The sequence below is a fragment of the Delphinapterus leucas genome, chromosome 6 (assembly GCF_059928025.1).
Source record: "Delphinapterus leucas isolate spDelLeu-1000000601 "Yukka" chromosome 6, BTC_Dleu_Yukka2, whole genome shotgun sequence".
Classification (NCBI taxonomy): Eukaryota; Metazoa; Chordata; class Mammalia; order Artiodactyla; family Monodontidae; genus Delphinapterus; species Delphinapterus leucas.
This window is the reverse complement of record NC_143134.1, coordinates 93,655,370-93,682,549: the sequence shown is the minus strand read 5'-3', so window position 1 is coordinate 93,682,549 and position 27,180 is coordinate 93,655,370. Positions and strand designations below refer to the sequence as shown.

Here is a 27,180-nt window from a genome sequence, read left to right as displayed (position 1 = left end):
ATGAGACCTATTAGCACTCCAGAATGATGTGACTTTCCTACCACCGTTCCAATTAAACAGAAGGTAGTTGGAGGATCTTATGAGTTAGCTAGAAATTACAGGAGCCAAAAGTGAATTAACTTTGGAAATGTTACGACAGAATTGAGGGCTTCTCAATCTCGGCACTACTGACATTTTGGGTTAGCTACTTCTTTGATGGGGGCGGGGGCTATCCTGTTCACTGCAGGATGTTCAGCAACATCCCTGACCTCCACTCACTAGACGCCAGTAGGACCAGCTGTAACAACCAAAAATGTCTCAACATTACAAAACGTCCCCTAGGGAACAAAATCACCCCCGGGTTAGATCCACTATAAAAGGTAAAATGAAAGGCTTTACATTTAATTCTCTAACACAATCATTATAAAGAAAGTGAGTCAAATAAGCAGCAATCTGCAAGATCTCTGCACATTACTACGGTTGTTTTTCATTTCAATAGGAGGACCTAAACATATTGCCTCCAAGTTTATGTCAAGTCCTGGCTCAGAGTGGGTGCCCCTCCTTTAATAATGTCTTAACCTCTAGAAAGCCTGGCTTCTTCCCCCTTCATATCAAAACTCTATCAAAGGTCAACATGACCTCTATTCTAAAGAATCTAAAGATTCTTAGTCTTACAACTCTTTTCTTGACCTTTCTACAGCAGTTGACACACCTGGTCTCCCCTTCCAAACGAATAATCTTTTTTTCTTTTTTTTCCAAACGAATAATCTTGATTATCCCCCCAACTCTCTGACCACTTCCCTTTTAATCACTTCTTTTCCCTTCTCCTACTGCTCAGTCCATGTCACTCTTAGAATTTATTCCCAATTTAATCAACTCTCCAGATTAACCAAAGTGTGCTTTTCTCTGTAAAACATACAAACCAATGCCCATGGCTCAATGAATCCTCAAGGCTACTAGGTCGCTCTCTAGAACATTCATGAGTACTTTAGCTCCAACCAGGAGAGCAGCTCTTGTGCTTCAAGAGTCAGTTATGTATGTTATACAGCTTGTGTATGCCAACTGTATTTGTTATTGTAATTCTGTTGGTTTCAACTCTTCATAAGAGTGAAAATAAATTGTTTCTATGAAAGCAAAATTGAATGCTACAGAAAGACTTAAGATGAGTTGCTTTTTACAAATAGCTATTGCCTTAGGTGTAGGCAAGATAAAAACCTAGATTTTTGTATCCACAAGTCTTTAAGTTCCTTTTTAAAGACATTAAAACTGGAATGTGTACTCAATGCATTATGAATCTGGTTTATTCAAGAAAGGGGAAATTCCAGCTCTTCTCAAAGAAAAATTCTGGGCCCTCTTTCAAAATACTGTTTAATAAATATATATTTTTAAGTTAAAACGCTTCATGCATTTATGAATTATTTTGTGACTCCACACTTAAAAAACTTTGATTAACCAACTACCAGAATCTTAAAGCACTGAGACAAGACGGCTCCTACCATATATAAAAATGTTCTGCCCTCAGCCATCCCATTGTGATATCTCACTTTACTTCTCTCTCAGCATTCTCATGCGCTCCCACCACTCAAGTCTTCAGTTGCTTTTCCCCAACCTTATTAAAGCCACTTCATCTGCTTTTGCCAGTGCTATTTCCAGCCTTCAGAGCATTGTTGGGCAAAGTCCTATAAATGAATACTTAAATAATACTTAACAATAAGTATTCTTTAAGTACTTATCAACACGTGGAAATTTTCAGTTCATCGCCAGTTGATTCCTTATTGACTCCCCTCCAGGACATGTTCAAACTCTGTACGTCGTTCTTAAGAAAATTTCAATGGGTTTATTCTCATTCTCTAGATGTTAACAGTATTTGGGAAAACCTGCATACCAATCCAGTCTTACAGGACCCCTGTAGGATGCTTTCACTCCCAAAAAAACCCCAGCTTGTTCACGACCCCATATCCAACTGCCTACAAGACAGTTCCATGATCTCTACACTGAAAACAGTGGAAATATTAAGAATATTTAATGTTTAGATATTAAATATTTAAACTTTAAAATATCACCAGGAAATGGTGTGACACAGCCATGGAACATTAAACAGCTGTTTAAAAGGTTGTATATATTATATAGCAATGTGGAAATAGCTGATGAATGTCAAGTGAAAAGGCAGAAGACAAAGCTATACACATACACCAAGCTAATGTATAAAAAACACATATAAGGGGCTTCCCTGGTGGCGCAGTGGTTGAGAGTCCACCTGCCAATGCAGGGGACACGGGTTCGTGCCCTGGTCCGAGAAGACCCCACATGCCGCGGAGTGGCTGGGCCCGTGAGCCATGGCCGCTGAGCCTGCGCGTCCAGAGCCTGTGCTCTGCAACGGGAGAGGCCACAGCAGTGAGAGGCCCACGTACCGCAAAAAAAAAAAAAAAAAAAAACACATATAGGAAAATCCAGCCAGGAAAAAACAAAAGTTGGTTAACAGGGGCTGTGTTTGCACCAGTTGAACATGGATGATTTTTTCTCTTTAAAAGTTTCTATACCAGTTATATTTAATGGGGGAAAAGACTCAATGTGATTTCAAACAACCCCAGAGACAGCTTGCCATACAATGGACAAAGTGTGAGTTTGGGGGTCAATACGGGCCAGGTTCACATGTTGGTGCTTCACATTGTAGAGTATACCACCTTCCCTAGGTATTGTAATGATTAGATGAGATAATGTATTAAAAAGCAACAGTACCTAGAACAAGTAGGTATACAACAAAGATTCACTTCCTCTCTTTCCCCAGACCAGTTTGAGAGATACCTTTAATGACACAAATCATTGAAAATCAAACAACAGGTCTATCTAGTAAATGTTGACTTCAGGGACTTCCCTGGTGGTGCAGTGGTTGGGAGCCCGCCTGCCAATGCAGGGGACTCGGGTTCGAGCCCTGGTCCGGGAAGATCCCACATGCCACGGAGCGACTGGGCCCATGCGTCACAGCTACTGAGCCCACGTGCCACAGCTATTGAAGCCCGGGTGCCCTAGAGCCTTAGAGCCTGTGCTCTGTAGCAGGGGAGGCCACCGCAATGAGAAGCCCGTGCACCACAACTAGAGAAAGCCCGCGCGCAGCAACGAACATCAATGCAGCCATAAATAAATAAATAAATTTATTTTTTAAAAAAATGTTGACTTCAGTTTCAGCAAATGAGATGAATTAGGAATTAAATTCTCTTCAACTTGTTTACTAAATTAACCATATTACATTACTGATTTTCTGCTATAAGGATATGAGGGGGAAAATAAACTGCACTCATACTTCATGATATAAAACCAAAAGCAGTTTACATTAATATTAAACAGCATCCACAGCAGAGATGACTAAAAGTTCTCTAAGCTATATTTAACGAAAGAAATTCACATGTGCCACATAATTATCTGACTCCAATACTTTTCATCCCATTCTGCACACCACTGCCAAACCACCCTTTGTTAAACACCACTTTGATCATGTCAATCCTCTACCCCAACACCTACAATCATTCCCTGCTGCCTACTTCAATTCTAAATTCCTCTATGTCAGTATGCTTCAGGCAAGGTGATGGGGAGGACAGTCTATTGCAGGATCAGAAAGAAATACCTAGATCTTGAGCTGGGCATTAATGGTACCCAGGGTCTTTCTAGCCCTTTCAAAGATCTCGAACTTCAACACTCTCTCCCTTACTATTTCTCACTAGCTTGGCAAACCTGTGTGCTTCACTCTCACAGATATATAAACTGAAGTCCTATATGGTTGCCAGGGGACAGGGACAGAAGAGTATTGGGACTGTTAATAGGTATGGAAATTCTTTTGGGGGGCAATGGAAATGCTTTGTAATTAGATAGTAGATAGTGGTGATGGTTGCATAACATACTGAATATATTAAAAAAACACTGAATTGTATAAAATGGTGAGTTTTATGTTATGTGAATTTATATCTCAATAAAAAATTTAAAAGTTTAAGAATCAGAAAAAATAATCATGTTACCTAAATTAAAAAAAAAAAAATGAACAGGCATTATAATTCAGTGTTTAAGAGGCAGGCCCTAGAATCAGACCTCCTAGATCAGTATCCTGGCTCTGTCACTTATCAGCTATTTGACACCTTAGTAATTTACCACTCTGTGCCTCTGTTCCCTCATCTGTAAAGTGGGGACAATAACACTAGGGACAATAACAGTACCCATCTCACAATGTTGATGAAGGATTAAATAAAGATAGGGAAAGCACTCAGAGCAGTGCATGACACGTCATAAGTGCTATGTTAAGTGTTTGCTATTATTTTTTTATTAACACCAGCTCTGGAGAAGGTGTGGAAAATGAGCACTCAAACCAACTATAACAGTATAAATTGGCAGAACCTCTCACAGGATAATATGGCTGTATACATGGAAATTTTAATTGTCTCTATGCCTTAACCCCACAATTCTATTCCTAGGAAATTATGATAGGGATAGAAGACAAAACATATAAAAATGTAGGTACAAGATTGGTAACATCAGCTTTTTTTTTTTATAGCAGCAAAGTGGAAAAAAACCTAAGTGTCCATATGTTGGGAATTAATTAAATAAGTTATTGATGAAATATTATGCAGCCATAAAAGTATGCAGCAGAAACACATACACTGATATGGAAAGACCAAAATCCATTATGAAGTGAAAAAAAGCAGGTTATAAAATTATATAGGGACTTCCCTGGTGGTCCAGTGGTAAAGAATCCGCCTTCCAATTCAGGGGAGGCGGATTGGATCCCTGGTCGGGGAACTAACATCCCACATGCCGCAGGGCAACTAAGCCCGCACGCCACAACTGCTGAGCCCTCGCGCCTCAACTAGAGCCTGCATGCCGCAAACTACAGAGCCCATGAGCTCTGGAGCCCGCGCACTACAACTAGAGAGAGAAAACCCACACACCACAACTAGAAGGAAGCCCACGCACCACAACGAAGAGCCCTCGCCGCAATGAAAGATCCCACATGCTTCAACAAAGATCCTGCATGCCACAGCTAAGACCCAACGCAGCCAAAAAAATAAAGAAAAATAAACTATATAGTTATAATGCAATTTATATTTTGCAACATATACATGTTTACATAAGTATTTTAAAATTCTGCATTTATATTTAGTGTATTTCCTCCATCAAAAAATTTAAAATCTCAGTAAATAAATCTAAATACAAAAAAACACCCTCTGGTTCTATTTCTTTTTTTTTCTTTCTTTTTTTGGCCGCTCCACACGGCTTCTGGAATCTTAGTTCCCTGACCAGGGATCGAACCTGGGTCCACAGCAGTGAAAGTACTAAGTCCTAACTACTGGACCGCCAGGGAATTCCCATCTCTGGCTCTATTTCAAACCACTATTCCTTAGTGTCTGCAATACCAAATGGAATGGGAGGTAGCCAGAAACCAGAAGTCACCCACAAGGACAGAAATCTACAAAACAACCTGCAAGTTGGCACGGAAGAAACTGATATTAACTATTCTAAAAGAGAACTTTAAAAGGACTTCACAAACTCTGGTGCATTAGAAAGAGCTCCAGATTCAGAGTTTTGATTATTTGATTAAGTAACTATATAATCTTGGCCAACACTAAATCTCTCTGAGAAATCCCAGTTCCCTAGAGTAAAAATGGGTATAATAATCACTCCTCTGAGGGTTGCAAAGATTAAATGACATCTTTACAAAAGACCACTGGAAACTGTAAAGGTTACTTCTCCCCTTTGGGACAGAAACTCTGATACAACCACAACCTTAAACCATGGCAAACTGTTATAAAATAGTGAATAATTTTTTTAAAAACTAAGTTTAATTAAATGGTAATTAGGAAGCACTTATGATCTGAACATGGAGAAGGAAACAATGGTAAACATAATGGCACCACCTAAAAAATATCTCAAACTACTTTAAAGTGAAAAAAACTATGAAAAAATGAACACAAGACACTATACAAAGACTGAGCTGACTTGTGAACAATAGAGGATCTAAATATACAATAAGGCTATAAACAACAGAATTGAAATAGAAATAACAGCAGTTTAGATTCACTTGTAAAACAGTATTATACGAAAGCTGACAAGGCAAAATAAGGTAAACTGAAAAATTCCAAAAGATCTGTCCTGTGAACAATAGTGGCTCCAGGTTAAACAGGATATGCCAAAGCAAACACCCATATCAAGGAAAAAGTTCAAACTTTTTCTGGTATAAATTGAAGTAGTTTCAGCATAAACATTACGATACTGCAGAGGAGAATGGCAATCAACACAGACTTCTTCTTTACATTTTTCCATATTCCTCAAATTTCTTATATCAAACAAATACTGCCTTTATAACAAAGAAAAAAGGTGTGGGTTGTTTTTTCCTTTTTTTTTCTTTTCTTTGCTTTTTTTTTTTTAAACCATGGAAAAGAAAGACTCAGAATATTTGCACAAAAATGAGAGGGATGGCGCCATGGCTGAAAAGTTTCTGAAGGCAGAAGAATATGTTAAGAACTTTAGAATTCAAAAACTGATGAAACTACTGAGCCATGAAAAATACATGACACTTGTAAAAAGGAAATAGATTCAAATAGTAACAAAAGATTAACAGTAAATCATCTAATAAACTAAAAGCAAATACTGAGGGAGTTTTAAGATCTAAACATAGAATTTCAAAGTACATGAGAAGAAAAATATGCAAAATCCTAAATGCTTCATTTCTCCCATGAGAGAAGCTAATAATGGAATTAATAGTATGAATAATGAAAATAGTTCTGCTAAAACAATGTTTCTAATAATGTAAAAAAGGGGGGAGAGGGAAGGAGGAGGTAAATGGGTTGACATTATCTCCGAATTCAGCTTTTACAAAATTGAGGGCTTCCCTGGTGGCACAGTGGTTGAGAATCTGCCTGCTAATGCAGGGGACACGGGTTCGAGCCCTGGTCTGGGAGGATCCCACATGCCATTGAGCAACTCGGCGCGTGAGCCACAACTACTGAGCCTGCGCGTCTGAAGCCTGTGCTCCCAACAAGAGAGGCCGCGATAGTGAGAAGCGCATGCGCCGCGATGAAGAGTGGCCCCCACTTGCCGCAACTAGAGAAAGCCCTTGCACAGAAACAAAGACCCAACACAGCCAAAAATTAATTAATTAATTTTTTTTAATTGAAAATTTACACGCCATTAGAGAAATCACATATATAGGAGAAATGAGGGATAACATATATGAACTTAAAAGATGGTTGGTTATAATAAAAAAGACAGTAACAAGTATTGGCCAGAATATGGAGAAATTAGAACCCTCAGACATTGCTGGTGAAAATGTAAAACGGTGCAGCCACTTAGGAAAACAGTTTGGCAGTTCCTCAAAATGTTAAACATAGACTTACCATGTGACCCAGCAATTCTACTCCTAGGTATGTACCCAAGAAAACTGAAAACATATGTGCACACAAAAACGTGTGCATGAATGTTCATAGCGGCATTATTCATAATAGCTCAAAAGTAGAAACAAACCAAATGTCCATCAGGTGATGAATGGATAAACAGAATGTGGTATTATCCATACAATGAACTATTATTTGGTCATAAAGAGGAATGAAATTCTGAAACATGCTATGACATGGATGAACCTTGAAAACATTATGCTAAGTGAAAGAAGCCAATCACCAAAGGCCACATATTGTATGATTCCACTTATATGCAATGTCTAAACTTGGCAAATCTACAGCAAAAGATAGATTAGTGGTTGCCTAGGGCTGTGGGAGTGGGGTTTGGGGAGTGACTGCTAAAGAATATGAAGTCTCTTTTGGGGAGGACAAAAAAGTTCCAAAATTGATTGTGGATGGTTGCACAACCTTGTGGCTATACTAAAAACAACTGGATTTTACATTTTAAAAGATAATCACGATCATGGAGGGTAGTACAAATATCATAATTACTTCACTTAATGTAAATGGGCTGAATACCTATGAAAGCAGAATGGTCTACATATACATTGGGAAACAAATCCCAACACTTAAAAACTAAAAAACAACACAAATCCAAAAAGGAATGGGCAACATTATGACTTCAGGAGATTCTTTAAATCTGCCTTGCACAAAAATAAAAAGTACAACAAAAAATGAAACAAAAACTATTCAATGTATATGTCCCTAACAGAATAACAAAAATATAAGAAAAATTGTGAAAAGTAAACCTGTATCATAACTGGAGGCTTCAATGTTTCATTAACAATAGACGACTACACAAAGAATTAAAAGTACAGAACTGATATAAAGCATAAATTAAACCATTTCCCTTGGTAGGAGCCAACCTGGCAGAGTCAGGTTCAGAAAAGAAAGATTTAGATACATAGATATAGATATAATATAGATATAGATATAGATGTAAGGTAGATAGAGATATACATACATATAGATAGAGATAGAGATAGATAGACTTAGATACAGAAAGAGACTATGATAGAGCAAATGTGGTGAAACCTTAACTGGGAAACCTGGGTATACTACATCAACTTACCTCAAAGTTTAAAATTCAAAAAAAATTTTTAAGTTTAAGTAAAATTAATAGTTATATAATAGGAGGACTTCCCTGGTGGCGCAGTGGTTAATAGTCCACCTGCCAATGCAGGGGACACGGGTTCAAGCCCTGGTCCGGGAGGATCCCACATGCCGCGGAGCAACTAAGCCCATGCACCACAACTACTGAGCCTGCGCTCTAGAGTCCGTGAGCCACGACTGCTGAGCCCACATGCCACAACTAATGAAGCGCGGGCGCCTAGAGCCCGTGCTCCGCAACGGGAGAGGCCACCGCAGTGAGAGGCCCACGTACTGCGGGGAAGAGTGGCCCCCGCTCGCCACAACTAGAAAAAAGAAAGCCCACGTGCAGCATCGAAGACCCAACGCAGCCAAAAATAACTAAATAAATTAATTAATTTTTTTAAAAAAGTTATATAATAGGAGACTAAGAAGCCAAGGAAATAACACTTTATTTTCTGAGGTATATTTCATAAAATGTGTTCTCATACTAGAACGCAGAGACACAGCCAGTTCTAATGTGAAAACCTAGAAATTCTATGACACATTCTTAGACCATAATGCAAAACCACAAAACAGTTTATCTGTAACATATCTAAATTCATAAATTTTACAACAATGATGAAAGGAATGTTATCAAAAATGCCTGTGGTCTTAAGGGAAAAGAAAAACAATGATTTGTTTCCACCTCAAGAATTTAGAAAGAAAAAAAAGGGAAAGTTGAAAAAGAGAAAGTACTAAAACTAAGATATAAAACTAATAAAGGAAAACTAAATATGATAAAAAATATCGTTAGAGAGTGTTTCAAGGAAAATCGTATAGTCAGAGATAGCAGGGTAGCTTTCAAATACGAAGAGGTAGGAGGTGGATTCAAGGCAAAGGTTGAGAAGGAAAAGAACAGAGTGCAGCACTGTGGGTGGAAATGTAAATTGATACAGCCACTATGGAGAACAGTATGGAGGTTCCTTAAAAAACTAAAAATAGAACTACCATTATGACCCAGCAATCCCACTACTGGGCATATACCCTGAGAAAACCATAATTCAACAAGAGTCATGTACCACAATGTTCACTGCAGCTCTATTTACATTAGCCAGGACATGGAAGCAACCTAAGTGTCCATCGACAGATCAATGGATAAAGAAGATGTGGTACATATATACAATGGAATATTACTCAGCCATAAAAAGAAACAAAATTGAGCTATTTGTAATGAGGTGGATGGACCCAGAGTCTGTCATACAGAGTGAAGTAAGTCAGAAAGAAAAAAACAAATACCGTATGCTAAAACTATTATATGGAATCTAACAAAAAAAAAATGGCTCTGAAGAACCTAGGGGCAGGACAGGAATAAAGACGCAGACGTAGAGAATGGACTTGAGGACACGGGGAAGGGGAAGGATAAGCTAGGACGAAGTGAGAGAGTGGCATGGACATATATACTACCAAATACAAAATAGACAGCTAGCGGGAAGCAGCCGCATAGCACAGGGAGATCAGTTTGGTGCTTTGTGACCACCTAGAGGGGTGGGATAGGGAGGGTGGGAGGGAGACGCAAGAGGGAGGAGATATGGGGATGTATGTATACCTATAGCTGATTCACTTCGTTATAAAGCAGAAACTAACACACCATTGTAAAGCAATTATACTCCAACAAAGATGTTAAAAAAAAAAAAAAAGAACAATACAGCAGAAGTTGCAAGGAGTACAGGCAGGAGAGGTGCTCAGATGGTAAGGGTTTGAAACTGCAGAAATAAGGATTTGCATTTAAGTTGGTGATGGTGAGTAACAGGAATGAGGGAAGGAATACACACCAATTTGACCCTCCTCCAAACAGGCTCTCCATCCCAAATCAAGAGCATCACAGTTCATCCCGCCTCCTATGGCAGGTGATCCAGAAGCTAAGGGAGAAAAAGGTCAATGAAAGGATGGCTGGGTAGGGACTAACAAAGTGAACAGCTGATGCCCCACTAGACAACTCTGGAGGATTTTTGCCACGTGGCAGGAGCCTAATGTTACCAATACCTCCAAGTTTAGAAGGGCAGACCACAATCCAGATATTTAAGTGACACCTCAAGATTTTTAATGGTTAACAACCAATGCAATTTTTAAAAATACAGTGCAGGCCAAACAAGTCCTCTGAGTTCTCCCCATTTCCACTACTGTTATCTTTCACCATGCTCCCAGTCTCTTCCCTTCTCCCTTTCATCTTCAACAATTCCAGACTTTGTTTTCTAAAACCACAATGTCACTCGAATCCTTTAAGTTTCCCTTTGTCTTCAGAGCAAGTGCCAAACCTTCAGCTCAGCCTTCAAGGCCTTCCTCTAACATGGTGGCAGTTGTGCAACTCACCTCCTGCCTTAATCCCCACATCCCAGTATCCCCAAATATTCCCCTCACTGTCGCATCTTTGTACCTTTTCCAACAGCATTCCCATGGCCCAGAGAATACCCCTTCCAACTCTTCTCAGTTTCTACGTTCATTCAGTCATTAATTCCACAAATAAATATGAGATGGGGGGCTTCCCTGGTGGCACAGTGGTTTAGAATCTGCCTGCCAATGCAGGGGACACGGGTTTGAGTCCTGGTCCAGGAAGATCCCACATGCCGCGGAGCAGCTAAGCCCGTGCGCCACAGCTACTGAGCCTGTGCTCTAGAGCCCGTGAGCCACAACTACTGAGCCCGCATGCCACAACCACTGAAGCCTGCACGCCCTAGAGCCCATGCTCCGCAACAAGAGAAGCCACCGCAATGAGAAGCCCACGCACTGCAACGAAGAGTAGACCCCGCTCGCCTCAACTAGAGAAAGTCCGCGCGCAGAAACAAAGACCCAACACAGCCAAAAATAAATAAATAAAATTAATTAATTAATTTAAAAAAATGTATGAGATGGGCATCTAATTTTGTGCCAGACACAGTTCTAGGCACAGATAACACAGCAATGAAAGAAACAGACAAAAATCCCTGCCCTCATGGATCTACACAGAGGAGTCGGAGAATAAGTAACATGTATAACAGGTCACACAGGAAAAGGTGCTTTGGAGCAGGAAGAAAACATAAATGAGGATTAGAGTGGAAGAGGGGCAGAAGGGGTGGAAGGTGGAAAAGCGTGCAATTTTAGGGCATCATTTTGCAAGTGATATTAAAGACGTGAAGGAGATGAGGGGATAAACAACTGGGACAAGAAGTTTCCAAGCAAAAGGAACATCAACAGCAAAGACCTCAGGCAAAAGTGGGGCTGGTGTTTCAGGCTCACATTCTGCCTGTAAAACCCAGCTAGAGTGCCACTTATTCAGAGAAAGTGTTGTTTTGATGCCTAGAAATCAGAATTATTCACTCCCTCAACACTGTATCTGTATCTTCCTTAGGGCACCTTGCATAGTGGAAACTCTCACTGATGAATTAATCATAAAAGTCAGGTAGAGCAAGGAATCATTTTTTAAAATGACACATACATATTATAACCATTTTTAACTTTAAACATATAAATGTACATTCATTTCCCCATGTGCCATCAAGACCTTCGGGTCTGCCAAATGCAGCTCCCCCCTTCCTTGGATAAACCACACTCATAGTCCATTATCTACAATGTCCGTTTTCCTCTCTTTTACAGTAGAACGGGACTTAAAAATACTTGCAAAGTTTGCTAGGAGCAGAGTCCTTCCAGAGATTTATAAGGTTTCCCCAATCTGTTTCAGCTGTCTTTACCACAATGTAATTCATTGAAAGGCAATTCTTTCAGCTTCATGCCTTTATCAAGTCTTTCCAAAGCAATGCATAAAAACAATTCCTCGTGCATTCACATTTCATCTATTTGAGTAATATTTACTAATTTATACTCACAACTACCAGTGGTATAAGTAAATCTGAGAACAAACACAACTGATTCTTGGTAAGCAGAGAAATCAAATGATACACAGACAAACCAGAGTTAACCTACCCCTGGAGCATCTGTGTGCTGTGGGATTTGGACAGTATGGTTTACTAAGGGAATGTTTAATACAGAAAGTTAAAATCAAGCCCAGCAAAGGATCTGAATAGACATTCTTCCAAACAAGATATATAAATGGCCGTTACGCATAAAAAAATGTGCTCAACATCATTAGGGAAATGCAAATCGAAACCACATTGATCCACAACTTCAACTAGGACTCCAACTAGGATGACCATAATCAAAAAGACAGTAACAAGTGTTGGAGAGGATGTGGAGAAATTGGAACCCTCATACAGTGCTGGGGAAAACCTAAAATGGTTGCAGCTCCTTTAGGAAAGTTTGCTAGTTCCTCAAAATGTTAGAGTTAAACAAGAAAATTGAAAACATATGTCCACACAAAGACTTGTACATGAATGTTCACAGCAGCATTTTTCATAAAGCCAAAAAGTGTAAACAACCCAAATGTCCATCAACTGACAGAAAAACAAAATGTGCCATATACATCCATACTGTGGAATATTACTCAACCATAAAAATGAATAAAGTTCTGATACATGCTACAACATGGATGACTCCTGAAAATGTCGGGCTAAGTGAAAGAAGCCAATCACAAAAGGCCACATACTGTATGATTCCATTTATATGCAACGTCCAAAATAGGCAGATCCATAACGTCAGAAATAAGATTAGTAGTTGCTAAGGGCTGGGGGGAAAGAGGAACATGGAATCACTGTTAATAGGTGTGGGATTTCTTTTTGGAGTGAAATGTCCTGGAATTAGATAGTGGTGATGATTGTACAACTTCGTGACTATACTAAAAATCACTTAACTGTACACCTTTTAAAAATTCCAATGCTGTCAGTGTTCAATAAATGCTTACTTTTGAGTGGGGTGGAGGGAAGAGGGAGAAAGCCCAGGTCTAGTAAATAGAAATTTCCTGTGTATATCTATAAGAGGCTAACTAACCACCTCTGTTGGAACATAAGGCCCTTGAAGGCAGAGATGACCTCTCATATATTCCCTTAATATCTAGTATATTAGGTTATACTAGGCAGGTATTCAATCAAGTTTCACTAAATAAGTTAATAAACACCCACATATTACATACCAGGGATCTAGAAGTGTCCTGATCAAGATTTTATACTAATTAGGAAAAATTCACTTTTTATTCCCCAAAATCCTGAATTGCCACTAACAAGGCACTTCTGTTAGGTCCCATTTGTTTATTTTTGTTTTTATTTCCATTACTCTAGGAGATGGATCCAAAAAAATATTGCTTCAAATTTATGTCAAAGAGTATTCTGCCTATGTTTTTCTCTATGAGTTTTATAGTATCTGGTCTTACATTTAGGTCTTTAATCCATTTTTAGTTTACTTTTGTACATGGGGTTAGAGAATGTTCTAATTTCATTCTTTTATTTATTTGTTTGTTTGTTTGTTTATTTTTAGCCATGCCACACAGCTTGCAGGATCTTAGTTCCCTGACCAGGTATCAAACTTGGGCCCCGGCAGTGAAAGTGCCAAGTCCTAACCATGACCACCAGGGAATTCCCTCCAATTTCATTCTTTTACACATAGCTGTGCAGTTTTCCCAGCACCACTTATTGAAGAGATTGTCTTTTCTCCATTGTATATTCTTGTCTTTGTCATAGATTATTTGACCATAAGTGCATAGGTTTATTTCTGGGCTTTGTATCCTGTTCCGTTGATCTATATGTCTGTTTTTGTGCCAGTACCATACTGTTTTGATTATCGTAGCTTTGTAGTATAGTCTGAAGTCAGGGAGCATAATTCCTCCAGCACCGCTCTTCTTTCTCAACATTGTTTTGGCTATTCAGGGTCTTTTGTGTTTCCATACAGATTTTTAAATTTTTTGTTCTATTTCTATGAAAAATGCCATTGGTAACTTGATAGGGATTGCACTGAATCTGTAGATTGCCTTGGACAGTATGGTCATTTTATTTTATTTTTTTAATTTATTTATTTTTGGCTGCATTGGGTCTTCGTTGCTGTGTGCAGGCTTTCTCTAGTTGTGGCAAGTGGGGGCTACTCTTCGTTGTGGTGCATGTGCTTCTCATTGCGGTGGCTTCTCTTGCTGCAGAGCACGTGCTCTAGGCATGTGGGCTTCAGTAGTTGTGGCTCATGGGCTCTAGAGTGCAGGCTCAGTAGCTGTGGTGTACGAGCTTAGCTGCTCCACAGCATGTGGGATCTTCCCGGACCAGGGATCGAACCCATGTCTCCTGCATTGGCAGGTGGATTCTTAATCACTGTGCCACCAGGGAAGTCCCAGTATGGTCATTTTAACAACATTGATTCTTCCAGTCCAAGAACACGGTATATCTTTCCATCTGTTGTGTCATTTCAATTTCTTTCATCAGCGTCTTACAGTTTTTGGAATACAGGTGTTTTGCCTCCTTAGGTAGATTTATTCCTAGGTATTTTATTCTTTTTGATGTGATGGTAAATGGGAGTGTTTCCTTAATTTCTCAACAAGGCACTTCTCTTAATCTGAAGTTTATATCATCCATTTATATCATCCTTACCACCACCACAATCCAGAGGATCCACTTCTAATTCCCGTGATATTTTAAAAACCTACTTCAAATTCTCCACCTTACGTCTCTCACCAGTGCGGCTTGTTGATCTCTCTGAATGTTTTTCTTTCTCTTTAACCCCATTCCCTAAGACATCTATGTCTCACATTTAGCCTCATTTTTTCTTCTCTAACACCCTAGAGCCAAAAAAGACTATTATCATTATCTCCACATTATAAATGAAAAAGGGGGGGGGCATGTCTAAGGTTACCTGGTCTCCTGGGTTCAAGGTTCATTTTTCTTCACATAAATCCTGTATTTCCAGACTTTTTTCTCTTTGGATGAACATGGAGCTTTCTGATAAGTTAGATTTTTTAAAAGAATAAGTACAAATAAAAAGATAAAATCAAAACAATAAGTATAAAGTCCACAATGAGTGGAGAACTGAGACAGAGGACAATTTTTTTTTAAGTCTTGTTTAGAACAAGAAGAGATAAACAAAGGGCCCACTGCTTAGGGAAGATGTTGTAATATCAAGAAATAACAGGGATAATACAGATCCTTTCAGTTTCTTCTTTGTTTACATAATCTTCTCCAAAGAGCATGATGTTCAAACTAGGAAAGGTAGAACTCTGATAAAACAAAGCTAACATCTAAGGTAAGTGGCATGGAAAGTGGACAGTAATGGAATAGAGAGCTAGTTCAAAAGAATTTGCTTTCTGATCCAAACAAATCATACTCCATGGTACTGAAAAAACTTTAAGATCTGACTGCTAATTATCTAAGCTATCTTGGCAAGGTGCCAGAAGACCAGAAATGAGAGAATGCATTCTCAATTTTCAAAAAAGGAGAAATGGAAATCCAGGAAAAAAATCCATAAGTAAAGTTGCCACATATCCACTGAAAAACTGTAGAATGGGTAAATAAGTTTTTGAACACAATAAAAAGAAAAAGCCACCATGTGCTCTTGATTAAGGCAGACTATATGACATTTGCTTTTTGATATGATTACTAAAATGGAAAATGGATGATACAGACATATATATATACTGATTCAAACAAGACAATCTGACAGAATCTTTTAATGATAGGCTGGCGAACAAAATGGGAAAATGTTGAACAGCAGAAGCTCAAAAATCTGTCAAATGCAACTAGGAGGATGCATAGCTGGCTGAACATCTGGTTGATTAATGTATCAACATCAACCGATTTAGAAGCAAGTCAGCTGTAAAATATCACATAGTTCCATTCTTTTCCACAATCTAGACAACTTCCATTAATTTAATAAAGCCACAGATCTGCTCTTCACATTTACAAGGGCCACAAAGCTGTGAGTGACCCAACTTACACAGCCAGACAGAATCCGGCTTCAGAAAGGTCAGAGTAGCCTGAAATGACGGTCCAAAACCCAAAATGAAAATCAACAGGGAGTCAAGGCCAGCATTTAGATTTTAAAACTCAAACATGTAAAGGAGTAAACTTTGTGGAAAATACCTGGGTAACAAAAGCTACTAAAAAAGTCTATGCACAATCTCAACCTGCATTAATAGATGCCTATGTTCAGACTGGAGTATTATAGCTCTCTAATTAATCAACTTAAAAAAATTTATTTTCCAGGGCTTCCCTGGTGGTACAGTGGTTAAAAATCCACCTGCCAGTGCAGGGGACACGGGTTCGAGCCCTGGTCCGGGAAGATCCCACATGCCACAGAGCAACTAAGCCCGTGCACCACAACCACTGAGCCTGTGCTCTAGAACCCGCGAGCCACAACTACTGAGCCCACATGCCACAACTACCGAAGCCCATGCGCCTAAAGCCCGTGCTCCGCAACAAGAGAAGCCACCGCAATGAGAAGCCCGCACACCGCAATGAAGCGCAGCCCCGGGGCTTCCCTGGTGGCGCAGTGGTTAAGAAACCGCCTGCCAATGCAGGGGACAGGGGTTCGAGCCTTGGTCCAGGAAGATCCCACATGCCATGGAGCAACTAAGCCCATGCGCCACAACTACTGAGTCTGCACTCTAGAGCCCGCAAGCCACAACTACTAAGCCCACGTGCTACAACTACTGAAGCCCATGTGCCTAGAGCCCCTGCTCTGCAGCAAGAGAAGCCACTGCAATGAGAAGCCTGCTCACCGCAACGAAGAGTAGCCCCCACTCGCTGCAACTAGAGAAAGCCCGCATGCAGCAACGAAGACCCAATGCAGCCAAAAATAAATAAATAAAATAAATTTATTAAAAAAAAAAAAGAGCAGCCCCCTCTCGCCGCAACTAGAGAAAGCCCACACACAGCACTGAAGACCCAACGCAGCCAAAAATAAATAAATTTATTTTTTAAAATTTTATTTTTCATATGAATCATTCCCAGATCTTCATCCTAGAAAGAGTTATGACAAGAATCTACAAATATCATTTAGTTAAAACTCTAGCTTTAGACCCAGTTATTCAAGTATATCTTAGCATTAGGAAACATTTTATTTGATGAGCCTAATTTACTGTTATATATTTCAAAATATCAATATACCCTTGAAAGAAGACTCAGATATTATTAAATCCAAATCCCTCTTTTAATAAAAGAGGAAACTAAGAAGAATTAAGTAACTTGCTCCAAATCACACAGTTGCTTAGCAAGGGCCAAAATCCCCAAATCAGTCCCTTTTTTCCACACTCTGTGGTTTCCAGCCCTGTATGTCCTTTCTTAAAACTTGTACTATCCATAAAGAGTTAGAATGCATACACAAAAACATCCGTCAATACACACTTTATTTTGCTAAGGACAAATTATCTCGGCAAGAACAAATAACCACAGCACATTAGCCCATAAAATATTTTGACATGGTGTGATCACTTACTAGTTTGATAACCAGTATTTGTTACAAAAAGGCACTCTAATATACAAATGACTTTTATTTTTAACCATTAAAGTGTGATTAATGATTAAAATATTATCCCATATTCCACTTAACATTAGAAAAATAGGGACTTCCCTGGTGGCGCAGTGGTTAAGAATCTGCCTGCCAGTGCAGGGGACACGGGTTCGAGCCCTGGTCGGGGAAGATCCCAGATGCTGTGGAGCAACTAAGCCTGTGCGCCACAACTACTGAGCCTGCGCTCTAGAGCCCACAAGCCACAACTACTGAGCCCGCGTGCCACTACTACTGAAACCCGTCCACCTAGAGCCCGTGCTCTGCAACAAGAGAAGCCCGTGCGCCCCAACTAGAGAAAGCCCACACGCAGCAACGAAGACCCAACACAGCCAAAAATAAATAAAGTTTTTTTTAATTAGAAAAGTAAAAGTTATTTCATGGGTGGAAAAGTTTTAATGGACACACTGTTGTTTACTATGCTAACCCCTCCCCGATCATAAAACATGTCATTATGAAAATTATTAAAAGATTTTTAGACCTTCAAACCTTAACAGCGGGCCAAAGGTTTTCTTCATGTAGGGTAGCATAAGCATCTGTGCTGAGGCCTTCTGGCTCCCTCCTCACTCCCCCCAAAAAAATGCCCCTTCAAGAGCCCTTTGGGTACAAAGGTTGTCTGGCAGGCAGACCAGCCGGATTCCCTGTGGCCTGTCCACCCTCTCTTTCCCCCTCTCCCCCACCCCCCCATGCTGCTTCTCCCACCCTTGGTTCAAAGAAGACAAGTGGAGAATGAGAACTGATAAAAGGGCAAGTTAGCAAGGCTGTGGCTTATGATCACTAGCATCTGCCAGGCCAGCTCCAGGAGGACCTACCCACCCCTAAATGAGACCTGGAAGCCTCTCCTTGCCCCAGGGCTCCTCTGGGACCCATTGTGAAAGGAAAAGGGAACTTCACGGCCAGGATACCCTCCTCCAGTCTCGTCCCCAGCAGGCTCTTTGTTTCCAGCAGCTGCGGGGGTGCAGACGGCCTTGGAGAGAGGGGAGAGGTCACTCCCGTGCTCCCGTGGCTGCCAACCTCCAGGCCCTCCCGCAAAGCAGACAAACGCATGCACACGATCACTCCCTCGGAACCGCTTCCCTCTTTCCACACCACCTTAACCAGGCTCACACCTTGCTACACAGAGGCACTCCCTGAGACCTAACTGCCTCTTTCTGTTAGCTAAATCCTACACAGGATGATTCCCTAGCTAACGTTCCTCTGAATCGACACAAACGAGGTTCACCCCAGGACCCGCACCCTTCCTCTTCAGTGCATACCCCCGGCACATCCCTGAGCTCCTGGCTTCACCCAGCGCAACACACAAAAGCAGAGGGTCACTTCCCGGGCCCCAGGACCTTCCCTGCTCATATGCACAGACCCGGGGTCACTACAAGCTCCGAGCGCCCACCTCTCAACCCAAAAGACACACACACACACACACACACACACACACTATCACTCTACTTGGTCAATCTGCGTCCTCTGGGCCACCCGTTCCCTTTACCCACACGACCCCTCTGAGACCCGAGTGCCCGAAGAAGGACTCTCCCCAGCTCACGTTCACTCCCCTGGCCCCTCACCGTCACACATACACACAGAAAATCCCTGCCTGGGGCCGCCCTCCCTCCCCTGAGCCTTCACAACACAAACACGCGCTCCCGCGTGTACACCCACGATCACACCGGGGGCCCCGGCCGCTGCCTCCCCTTCGCCGGCCGGGCCTCACCTCCTCCCAACACTCCCGGCCGCCCGCGCCCAGCCACCCGGCACACACGGACTCACGCACAGCCACTCCCCGGCCCCACGCCGGTCCCCAAGCCCGCACCGCGCGCTTGCGCCCTGCCCCGCGCCCTCGCTCACCCTCGGCCCAGCTCCCGGGACCCCCACGCCCGGGCCCGGCCCAGCCGGGTCGCGGGGACCTGCAGGGAGGCGGCAGCGGGAGCGGAGGGAGGGAGGGGCCGCAGGGGCGCGCTCCGGCCAGTCCTACCTGAGCAGTTGATGCTCTTGCCTTTGCCGCCGGGACAGTCCCCGCCGCCGCCGCCTCCGCCACCCGGGGGCTGGTTGGACGCGCGGCTCCCGGGCAGAGAGAAAGCGAAAAGCAGAAGCACCGACGTGTAGCAGCAGAAGGCGAGCGGGGGCGCGGCCGGCAGCCGGAGCGGCGCCTCAGCGGCCGCGGCGCCCATGACTGGCGCCCCTGGACGGCGGGAAGCGCAGGGAAGCGCAGGCCCCGGGCATCCAGCCGCGCGCCGGGAGCCCCGCCGCTGCCTCGGCGCCAACTACCAGCCGCGCCGCTGCGCCCGGTAGCAGTCCCCCAGCATCCCCGCCCCACCCGCAGCGCCCACCAGGCCCTGGCCCGCCGCGCTCGGGACGGAGTCGGAGCGTCGGGACGGGCGCGCGCGAGGGTTCGAGCCCGCGCCGGGGAGACCGAGGCCGGGGGAAGAGCGGGCGCGCGCGCGGCGGGAAGGGGTCGTGGGGCGGGGGTCGCGGGGCGGGGGCAGGCCCAGCCCCTCGCTCGCCTGCTTGCCTTCCCTTTGTGTCCGCAGCCGTCGCCGCCGCGTCACAAAGACCCCGGCCCGCCCGGTGAGGGGAGCGTGACAGAGCCGCCGGCGGGAGGGGTGGCTACGACCCCGCCCCGCGCACACCCCCAGCGCTCGCGCCGGCAGCTCCGCCCCCGCCCGCGGCCGGCGCCGCCTCCGGGGGAGCTATTGTTCCTGCGGCGGGGCAGGAGCGCGGGGGGTGGGAGGTGCTGTCGCCCTTCGGTCCGGCCACGGGGGGCTGGCGGGCGCCGTGGAGGCTCCGAAAGCATTACCCTAACAGACGTTTTTGCCGCCCTTTGTGAGCATTTTTGAAGCGTTTCTTTGGCCCAGCAAAAGGGCAGGTGGTCTATGATATAGCTATTTTCTAGGTGAAGAAACTGAGCCGCGGAGAAGTGAAGGTGACTTGTACAAGGTCACCTACGAGGAAACGGGCAGGATCCCAGAATTGGAACTCAAGTTCTGACTCCAGCTTTGTAGTTCTTAGAGATGGGGATAAATGGCTAAAGTACTCGGATCCTCATCCCTACCCTATTCCCACAAACGCCAAATGAATTTAAAATAGTTTTTAAAATTCTATACTGCCCTCTCCCCCTAATAATAGCTAATATTTAGATAGGATTTGCTACATACGAGACCTGGACAACGTACTTTACATGAATCCCCTCCAGTTCTTTTTTACAGCCTGCAAGGGAGTTTTCATTCTCATCCCCATTCTACAAAGGAGGAAGTTGAGACACAGAGAGGTAAAGTGATGACTCCCAATCCAGTGCTCTTCCTACCACATTGTGCAAAATGAGACCCAGCCACAGGCAGTAAGAGTATGGACTGAATTGTTTGAAATTCCTCTACTTTTTTCATTCTATTATGCTGCCTCTCACCTCAGAAGGAATTTTAAAATCTCATTGAAAAACTGATAAATTTGACTCATAAATTTTTTTAATGTGTGGAAAGCCACTACAAGCAAAGCCACATTAGGGATAATGTCTTCAATATAAATAGGAGACAATATGCTTAATATAAATCAGAAGGAAAAAGTTGATACAGTAGAAAAATGGGAAGCTAATGTCTTATTCACATAAAATACAGACAATAAATATATGAAAAGATACTTAAACCCACTACTAGTAAAAGGCAGATTAAACTTACACAACTTTTTTTTCCTGTTGATGACTAACGAGTTAAAAGAAATGACAAAACCTAGCATTATTAATTTATATGTTTGAGGAGGGCAATTCGACTATGTATCAAAACCTTTAAAATGCTTATCCTTTAATCTAGCAATTACACATATTGGAATTTTGCCTAAAGAAATAACTGGACAAGTACACAAAATGTCTGTGTGGATATCCACCACAGCCTTTTTTTTTTTTTTTTTTTTTTTTTTTTGCGGTACGTGGGCCTCTCACTGTTGTGGCCTCTCCCGTTGCGGAGCACAGGTTCCAGACGCACAGGCTCAGTGGCCGTGGCTCACGGGCCCAGCCGCTCTGCGGCATGTGGGATCCTCCCAGACCGGGGCACGAACCCGTGTCCCCTGCATCGGCAGGCAGACTCTCAACCTCTGCGCCACCAGGGAAGCCCCACCACAGCCTTTTTATAATAGTAAATGTACTCTAAATATCCATCTGTGGGAACTAAAGTATGGTACCTCTTTTTTTTTTTTTTTTAATTATTTTTTTCTTTATTTTTGGCTGCGTTGGGTCTTCGTTGCTACGCAAGGGCTACTCTTCATTGCGGTGCACGGGCTTCTCATTGCGGTGGCTTCTCTTGTTGCAGAGCGTGGGCTCTATGCGCGCGGGCTCAATAGCTGTGGCTCGTGGGCTCCAGAGCGCAGGCTCAGTAGTTGTGGCGCACAGGCTTAGTTGCTCCGCAGCATGTGGGATCTTCCCGGACCAGGGATCGAACTCATGTCCCCTGCACTGGCAGGTGGATTCTTAACCACTGCGCCACCAGGTAAGTCCCAGTATGGTACCTCTTTGTACGATGGAGTATTATGCAGTTTTAACAGTGATGATTGGTTAGTGTTTACTGACATGGAAAAAAATGATACTAATGAGTATGTATAAGAAAACGCTATTTTTCTGAAATAGGCATGTGTGTGTACACATCCATAGGAAAAACGTTCAGAAGAGTACACAGCAATATATTAGCAGTGGTTATCTCTGAAAGGTGGGCTTATGAATAAAAGATTCCTGTTCTTGGGGCTTCCCTGGTGGTACAGTGGTTGAGAATCTGCCTGCCAATGCAGGGGACACGGGTTCAAGCCCTGGTTCGGGAAGATCTCACATGCCACGGAGCAACTAGGCCCGTGAGCCACAATTACTGAGCCTGCGCGTCTGGAGCCTGTGCTCCGCAACAAGAGAGGCTGCAGTAGTGAGAGGCCCGCGCACAACGATTTAGAGTGGCCCCCACTTGCCGCAACTAGAGAAGCCCTCGCAGAGAAACGAAGACCCAACACAGCCAAAAATAAATAAATAAAATTAAAAAACAAACAAAAAAAAACTATAAGAAAAAGATTCCTGTTCTTTATACTTTTCTATATTGTTCGAATTTTTGTCAATGAAAATTTTTATTGTTATAACTTTAAAAAGCTATTTTCTTTTAAATTATACTTTTATCATGCTTTTTATATAAATTCACATTTGTAACATTTTATTAAGATTGCCTCAAACCTCTAAACTGGGCAGTGGCATGGCAATTATTCAGCTAAACTTCAACTGGCTTCTGCATCAGGTGTGATCTCAGGTTCCTAATTGCTAAGCCACAGCTGAAGGCTCCTCTCAGACCACTCCTTCAGCAGCTTCTCCCCTAAACTTGACCTCACCAGTGATTTTTTTCCTGCCATGTGTTTTGACTCACCCAGCCCCAGTCTTCTGCTTTTAATTTTCATTTGACTGCTAACCATAGCCCAGGCAGAAATACTAAGAGGAGACAATCCTTAAATAAAAAACAAAACTCCTATGACCATAAATCACAGCTAATTTACTTCTGCATCTTTCTCCAAATCAGCTAAGAAAAATTCAACACAGATTTCCCAAAAGTTTTCAAACTGAAAAGGATTGTACTTCAGAAACAGGAGTTCTCTGACGTCAATCATCCAGTCTCAGAGACGAAAAAAGATCTTAAGAGGTACAAACTACCATGTATAAAATAAATAAGCTACAAGGATATATTGTACAGCACAGGGAGTATAGCCAACATTTTATAACAACTTTAAATGGAGTATAATCTATAAAAATTTTGAATCCATATGTGGTACACCTGAAACTCATTGTAAATCAACTATAACTCAATAAAATTCTTTTTTATTGCTTTTTTTATTTGAATTTTATTTTATTTTTTTATAAGCAGGTTCTTAGTTATCTGTTTTATACATATTAGTGTATATATGTCAATCCCAACCTCCCAAATTAAAAAAATCTTAGTGGTCGTTTAATAGAACCCCCATCACATGCTTTAATATTGGCGACCCCAAAATGTCAGATAACAAAAGAGTGGGGGACTCACTACATAAAAACCACCCAGAGAATTTTAAAAGAATATAGATTTCTGAATACCACTCCAGACATTCTGGGGGAAGCTCAAGTATCCCTTATTTATTTTAAAGTTCTCTAAGTAATTCACATACACTGCCAGTTTGGAACCCCCTGGGCTAACCTTATTAGTCAGTTATTGCTCCATAACAAACAACCACAAAATGTCAGCAATGTACTATAGTAAACACTCATTTCTCATAGGGCTGGGGGTTGACTATAGGCTTGGCTGGATGGCTCTGCTCTAAACTACAGGTTCAGCTTGTCTTGGCTCCTGTGTACAGGTTGAGTTCTGATCTTCTCCAGGAGTATTCACTTTGGGGTCCCAGCTGAAAGGGCAGAAGCTACCTGGGGGAACCTCTTTTTATGGAGGTGGTAGTGGTACAAGGGGCATGCCCAATTGTGCAAGCACTTTTCACACCCCTGTTTGTACATGTCTGCTAACATCCCACTGGCTAAAGCAAGTCTCATAGCTGAGCCCAAAGACAAAGGGGTAGAGAAGTCTATTCTTTTTATGGAGGTAAGAAGGAGTGACTATGTAATGAATATTTTTTAACAATAATCTATCAGAGATCCCATACTTGAACACCATTAGTTATGCTCTATCAGAATGTTTTCAGTTCCAAGTAATAGAAAACAAACACTACCCAAATTAACTTAAACTAAAAGAGATTTATTGGCTCAGGTTTAAAAAAAAAAAAAAGCCAGAGGTAGCGCCCTCTCCTGTGAGTTGGTTTTTGTCCCCAGTAAAGCTTCATTCATGGAAAACATTGCATTCCTTCAGGAAATCTTTGTGAGCATCAGCTGCATGCTAGGCATCACAATAGCCTCTGGGAGAAAGAGATAGTCCTTCCTTGCTGGGGGAGGGGGAGGGCGTACATCTAAAAATTAATCATTACAACTCAGTGTGATAAACACTAAACAGACATAGAGTGGGGGCGGAGAGGAGGAGTAAGTGGCAAATCCTACTTCACACTCCCAACCCAGCCAAAATTCTGGCCTTGCTGGATCTCCTGCTGGAGGGTCTAGCTGCATAATGAAGCCCTGATAAGCAGTAATGAGAACTCTGGGACTGACAAATTGGCCCTGGTAGGAGAGGATCACAGTACTTGAGTTCAGTCCAGAAACACTGGAATGATTTATGGTGCAGCCCCAGTGCAAGCCTGGGACTGACCTCTGACCCAACTCAAGAAATTGGACCCCACTTCCTAGAGAAGGGGGGGGTCTTTTTAAAAAATGAAAAAAGTTCCCTAGTGGCCTAGTGGTTAGGATTTTGGGCTTTTACTGCCGTGGCCTGGGTTCAGTCCCTGGTGGGGGAACTGAGATCCCACAAGCCTCAAAAACAACAGTAACAACCAAAAAAACAAAAAACAAAAAAAAAAAATGGAAAGAGTGGATAAAGTCATTCATTCATTCAGCAAATTTATACCGAAAGTCTACTTCTAGTCCCTGAAAATACAGTGATGGGTACAACAGATCTGGTCCCTGTCCTTATGAAGTTTACTGTCAAATATTAATCAAACAGTTATACGAATAAAAGGAAAATTGCGGGGCTTCCCTGGTGGCGCAGTGGTTGAGAGTCTGCCTGCCGATGCAGGGGACACGGGTTCGTGCCCCGGTCCGGAAGGATCCCACACGCCGCGGAGCAGCTGGGCCCGTGAGCCATGGCCGCTGAGCCTGCGCTTCCGGAGCCTGTGCTCCGCAACAGGAGAGGCCACAACAGTGAGAGGCCCGCATACCGCAAAAAAAAAAGTAAAATTGCAACAATGTTGACAGAGGCTATGAAAGGGAAGGTCAAAATCTGAAAGAGTGGTACTTGTGCTAAGATCAGGAGGATGAGTAGGAGTTAACTAGGTGAAGAAGGATTGTTCCAGGCAGAGGGAACATCAGAGCAAAGGGCCTGTGAACAAGAGGGTCTGAATGCTGGCCAGCATAGTGGGGACAGAGAACAAGATCAACCGGCTTTAAACTTCATTCAACAAATATTTACTGAGCACCTACTATGGCCTATGCACTGTTCTAGATGCTGAGAAACAACACTGAACAAAACAAAGTCTCTGCTTCTCACAGAACTTATAGTCTAGTCAGAGAGACCCCATAATAATATTGGTGGAAGAGAATAATTGTTGGGTTGAGCCATGACAATAGTAACTATAATTCACTGAAGACCTGCTACATCCCAGGTACTGCCAGGCACTTCCTATTTGTTGTCACTGATTTTCCCACCTACCCTGCTGGTAGGTATTAGTTGCATTTTATAGATGAGGAAACCGAGGCTCATGAGGTTAAGTAACCTACCTCAACAACAAAGCTAGGAAGTTGGAGTCACCTGGCCCCATCTGACTCCAAAGCCCCACCACATCACAAGCATGAGCAGGTGGAGAGGCATCATCACCTGATACAAGATGGAGCAAAGACTGGCACCACTAATAGCACACCCACCAAGGGGTGTGCACAAGTCATCCTGAGCCCCCTGCCAGCGCGTCAGGAGACTTTTGTTGGGGCTTCTTGTGATTACATGCAGGGATTATTGTGATTACATTGCTTGTAATTACAACTCCAGCTGAAGGCACCGTTCTTGTTACCCACATGGCCTTAATGGTCCTCAATTCTGTAGATGGGCAGAAGCCAAGGAGGCCAGGGTTACAGACATCTGAACAAAAAAGTGCTGTAGGAATTCAAAGAGTAGCCTTACTCTGCCTGAGGAGAAGAGACTTCAGCACTATAATTCTGTCAGTATGAAAGGCTTCTCACCCAAACAGTCCTTGTGAGTGGGTAGAGAGACTGAAGAGGTATCTCTGGGTTTTGCCTGCAGGTCTTCTTGTCATTCAATTGTTCAGTATTGCGCTGAATACAGAATGAAGATTTTCTCCATCTTTCAGCAAATGGAAATTTTCAGCTGCAATTCAAAAATTTCTCCAAGGGTTTAACTCATAAAGGATTGTACCAAAGAAATAGCTTCTCTGACAAAGACAATCACACATAAATTGTAGTAAGAGGTATAGCATAGTAATTAAGAGTGTAAGCTCTGGAACCAAAGCATCTGGTTTTGCATCTTGACTCTGCCACTTGCTAGTTTAATGACCTTGGATAAGTTACTTCAATTCTCTGGACCTCAGTTTCATAATCTGTAACATGGAAACAGAATTTTTACTTACTTCATAGGGTTGTTGTAAGGATAAAATGGGTTTGCACAGGTAAAGTGCTTTGAACAATGCTTAGTACATTGTAAGTATTCAA

At 42.5% G+C, this 27,180-nt stretch overlaps 1 protein-coding gene across 2 annotated transcripts in view; it reads right to left on the bottom strand.

Annotated features, from left to right (window-relative positions):
* TMEFF1 (transmembrane protein with EGF like and two follistatin like domains 1) overlaps positions 1 to 27,180 on the bottom strand; it is a 148,109-nt gene that overhangs the window by 73,196 nt on the left and 47,733 nt on the right. Inside the window, exon 1 of one of the 2 annotated variants that reach the window (XM_022600111.3) lies at positions 19,861 to 20,327. The exons of the other annotated variant lie outside the window; for it this stretch is intronic. Within the exon in view, the coding sequence (XP_022455819.1) occupies positions 19,861 to 20,056 (196 nt within the window). The 5' untranslated portion in view covers positions 20,057 to 20,327. Of the gene's footprint in view, positions 1 to 19,860; positions 20,328 to 27,180 lie in introns of those variants that run through there. 2 annotated transcript variants of the gene reach the window in all.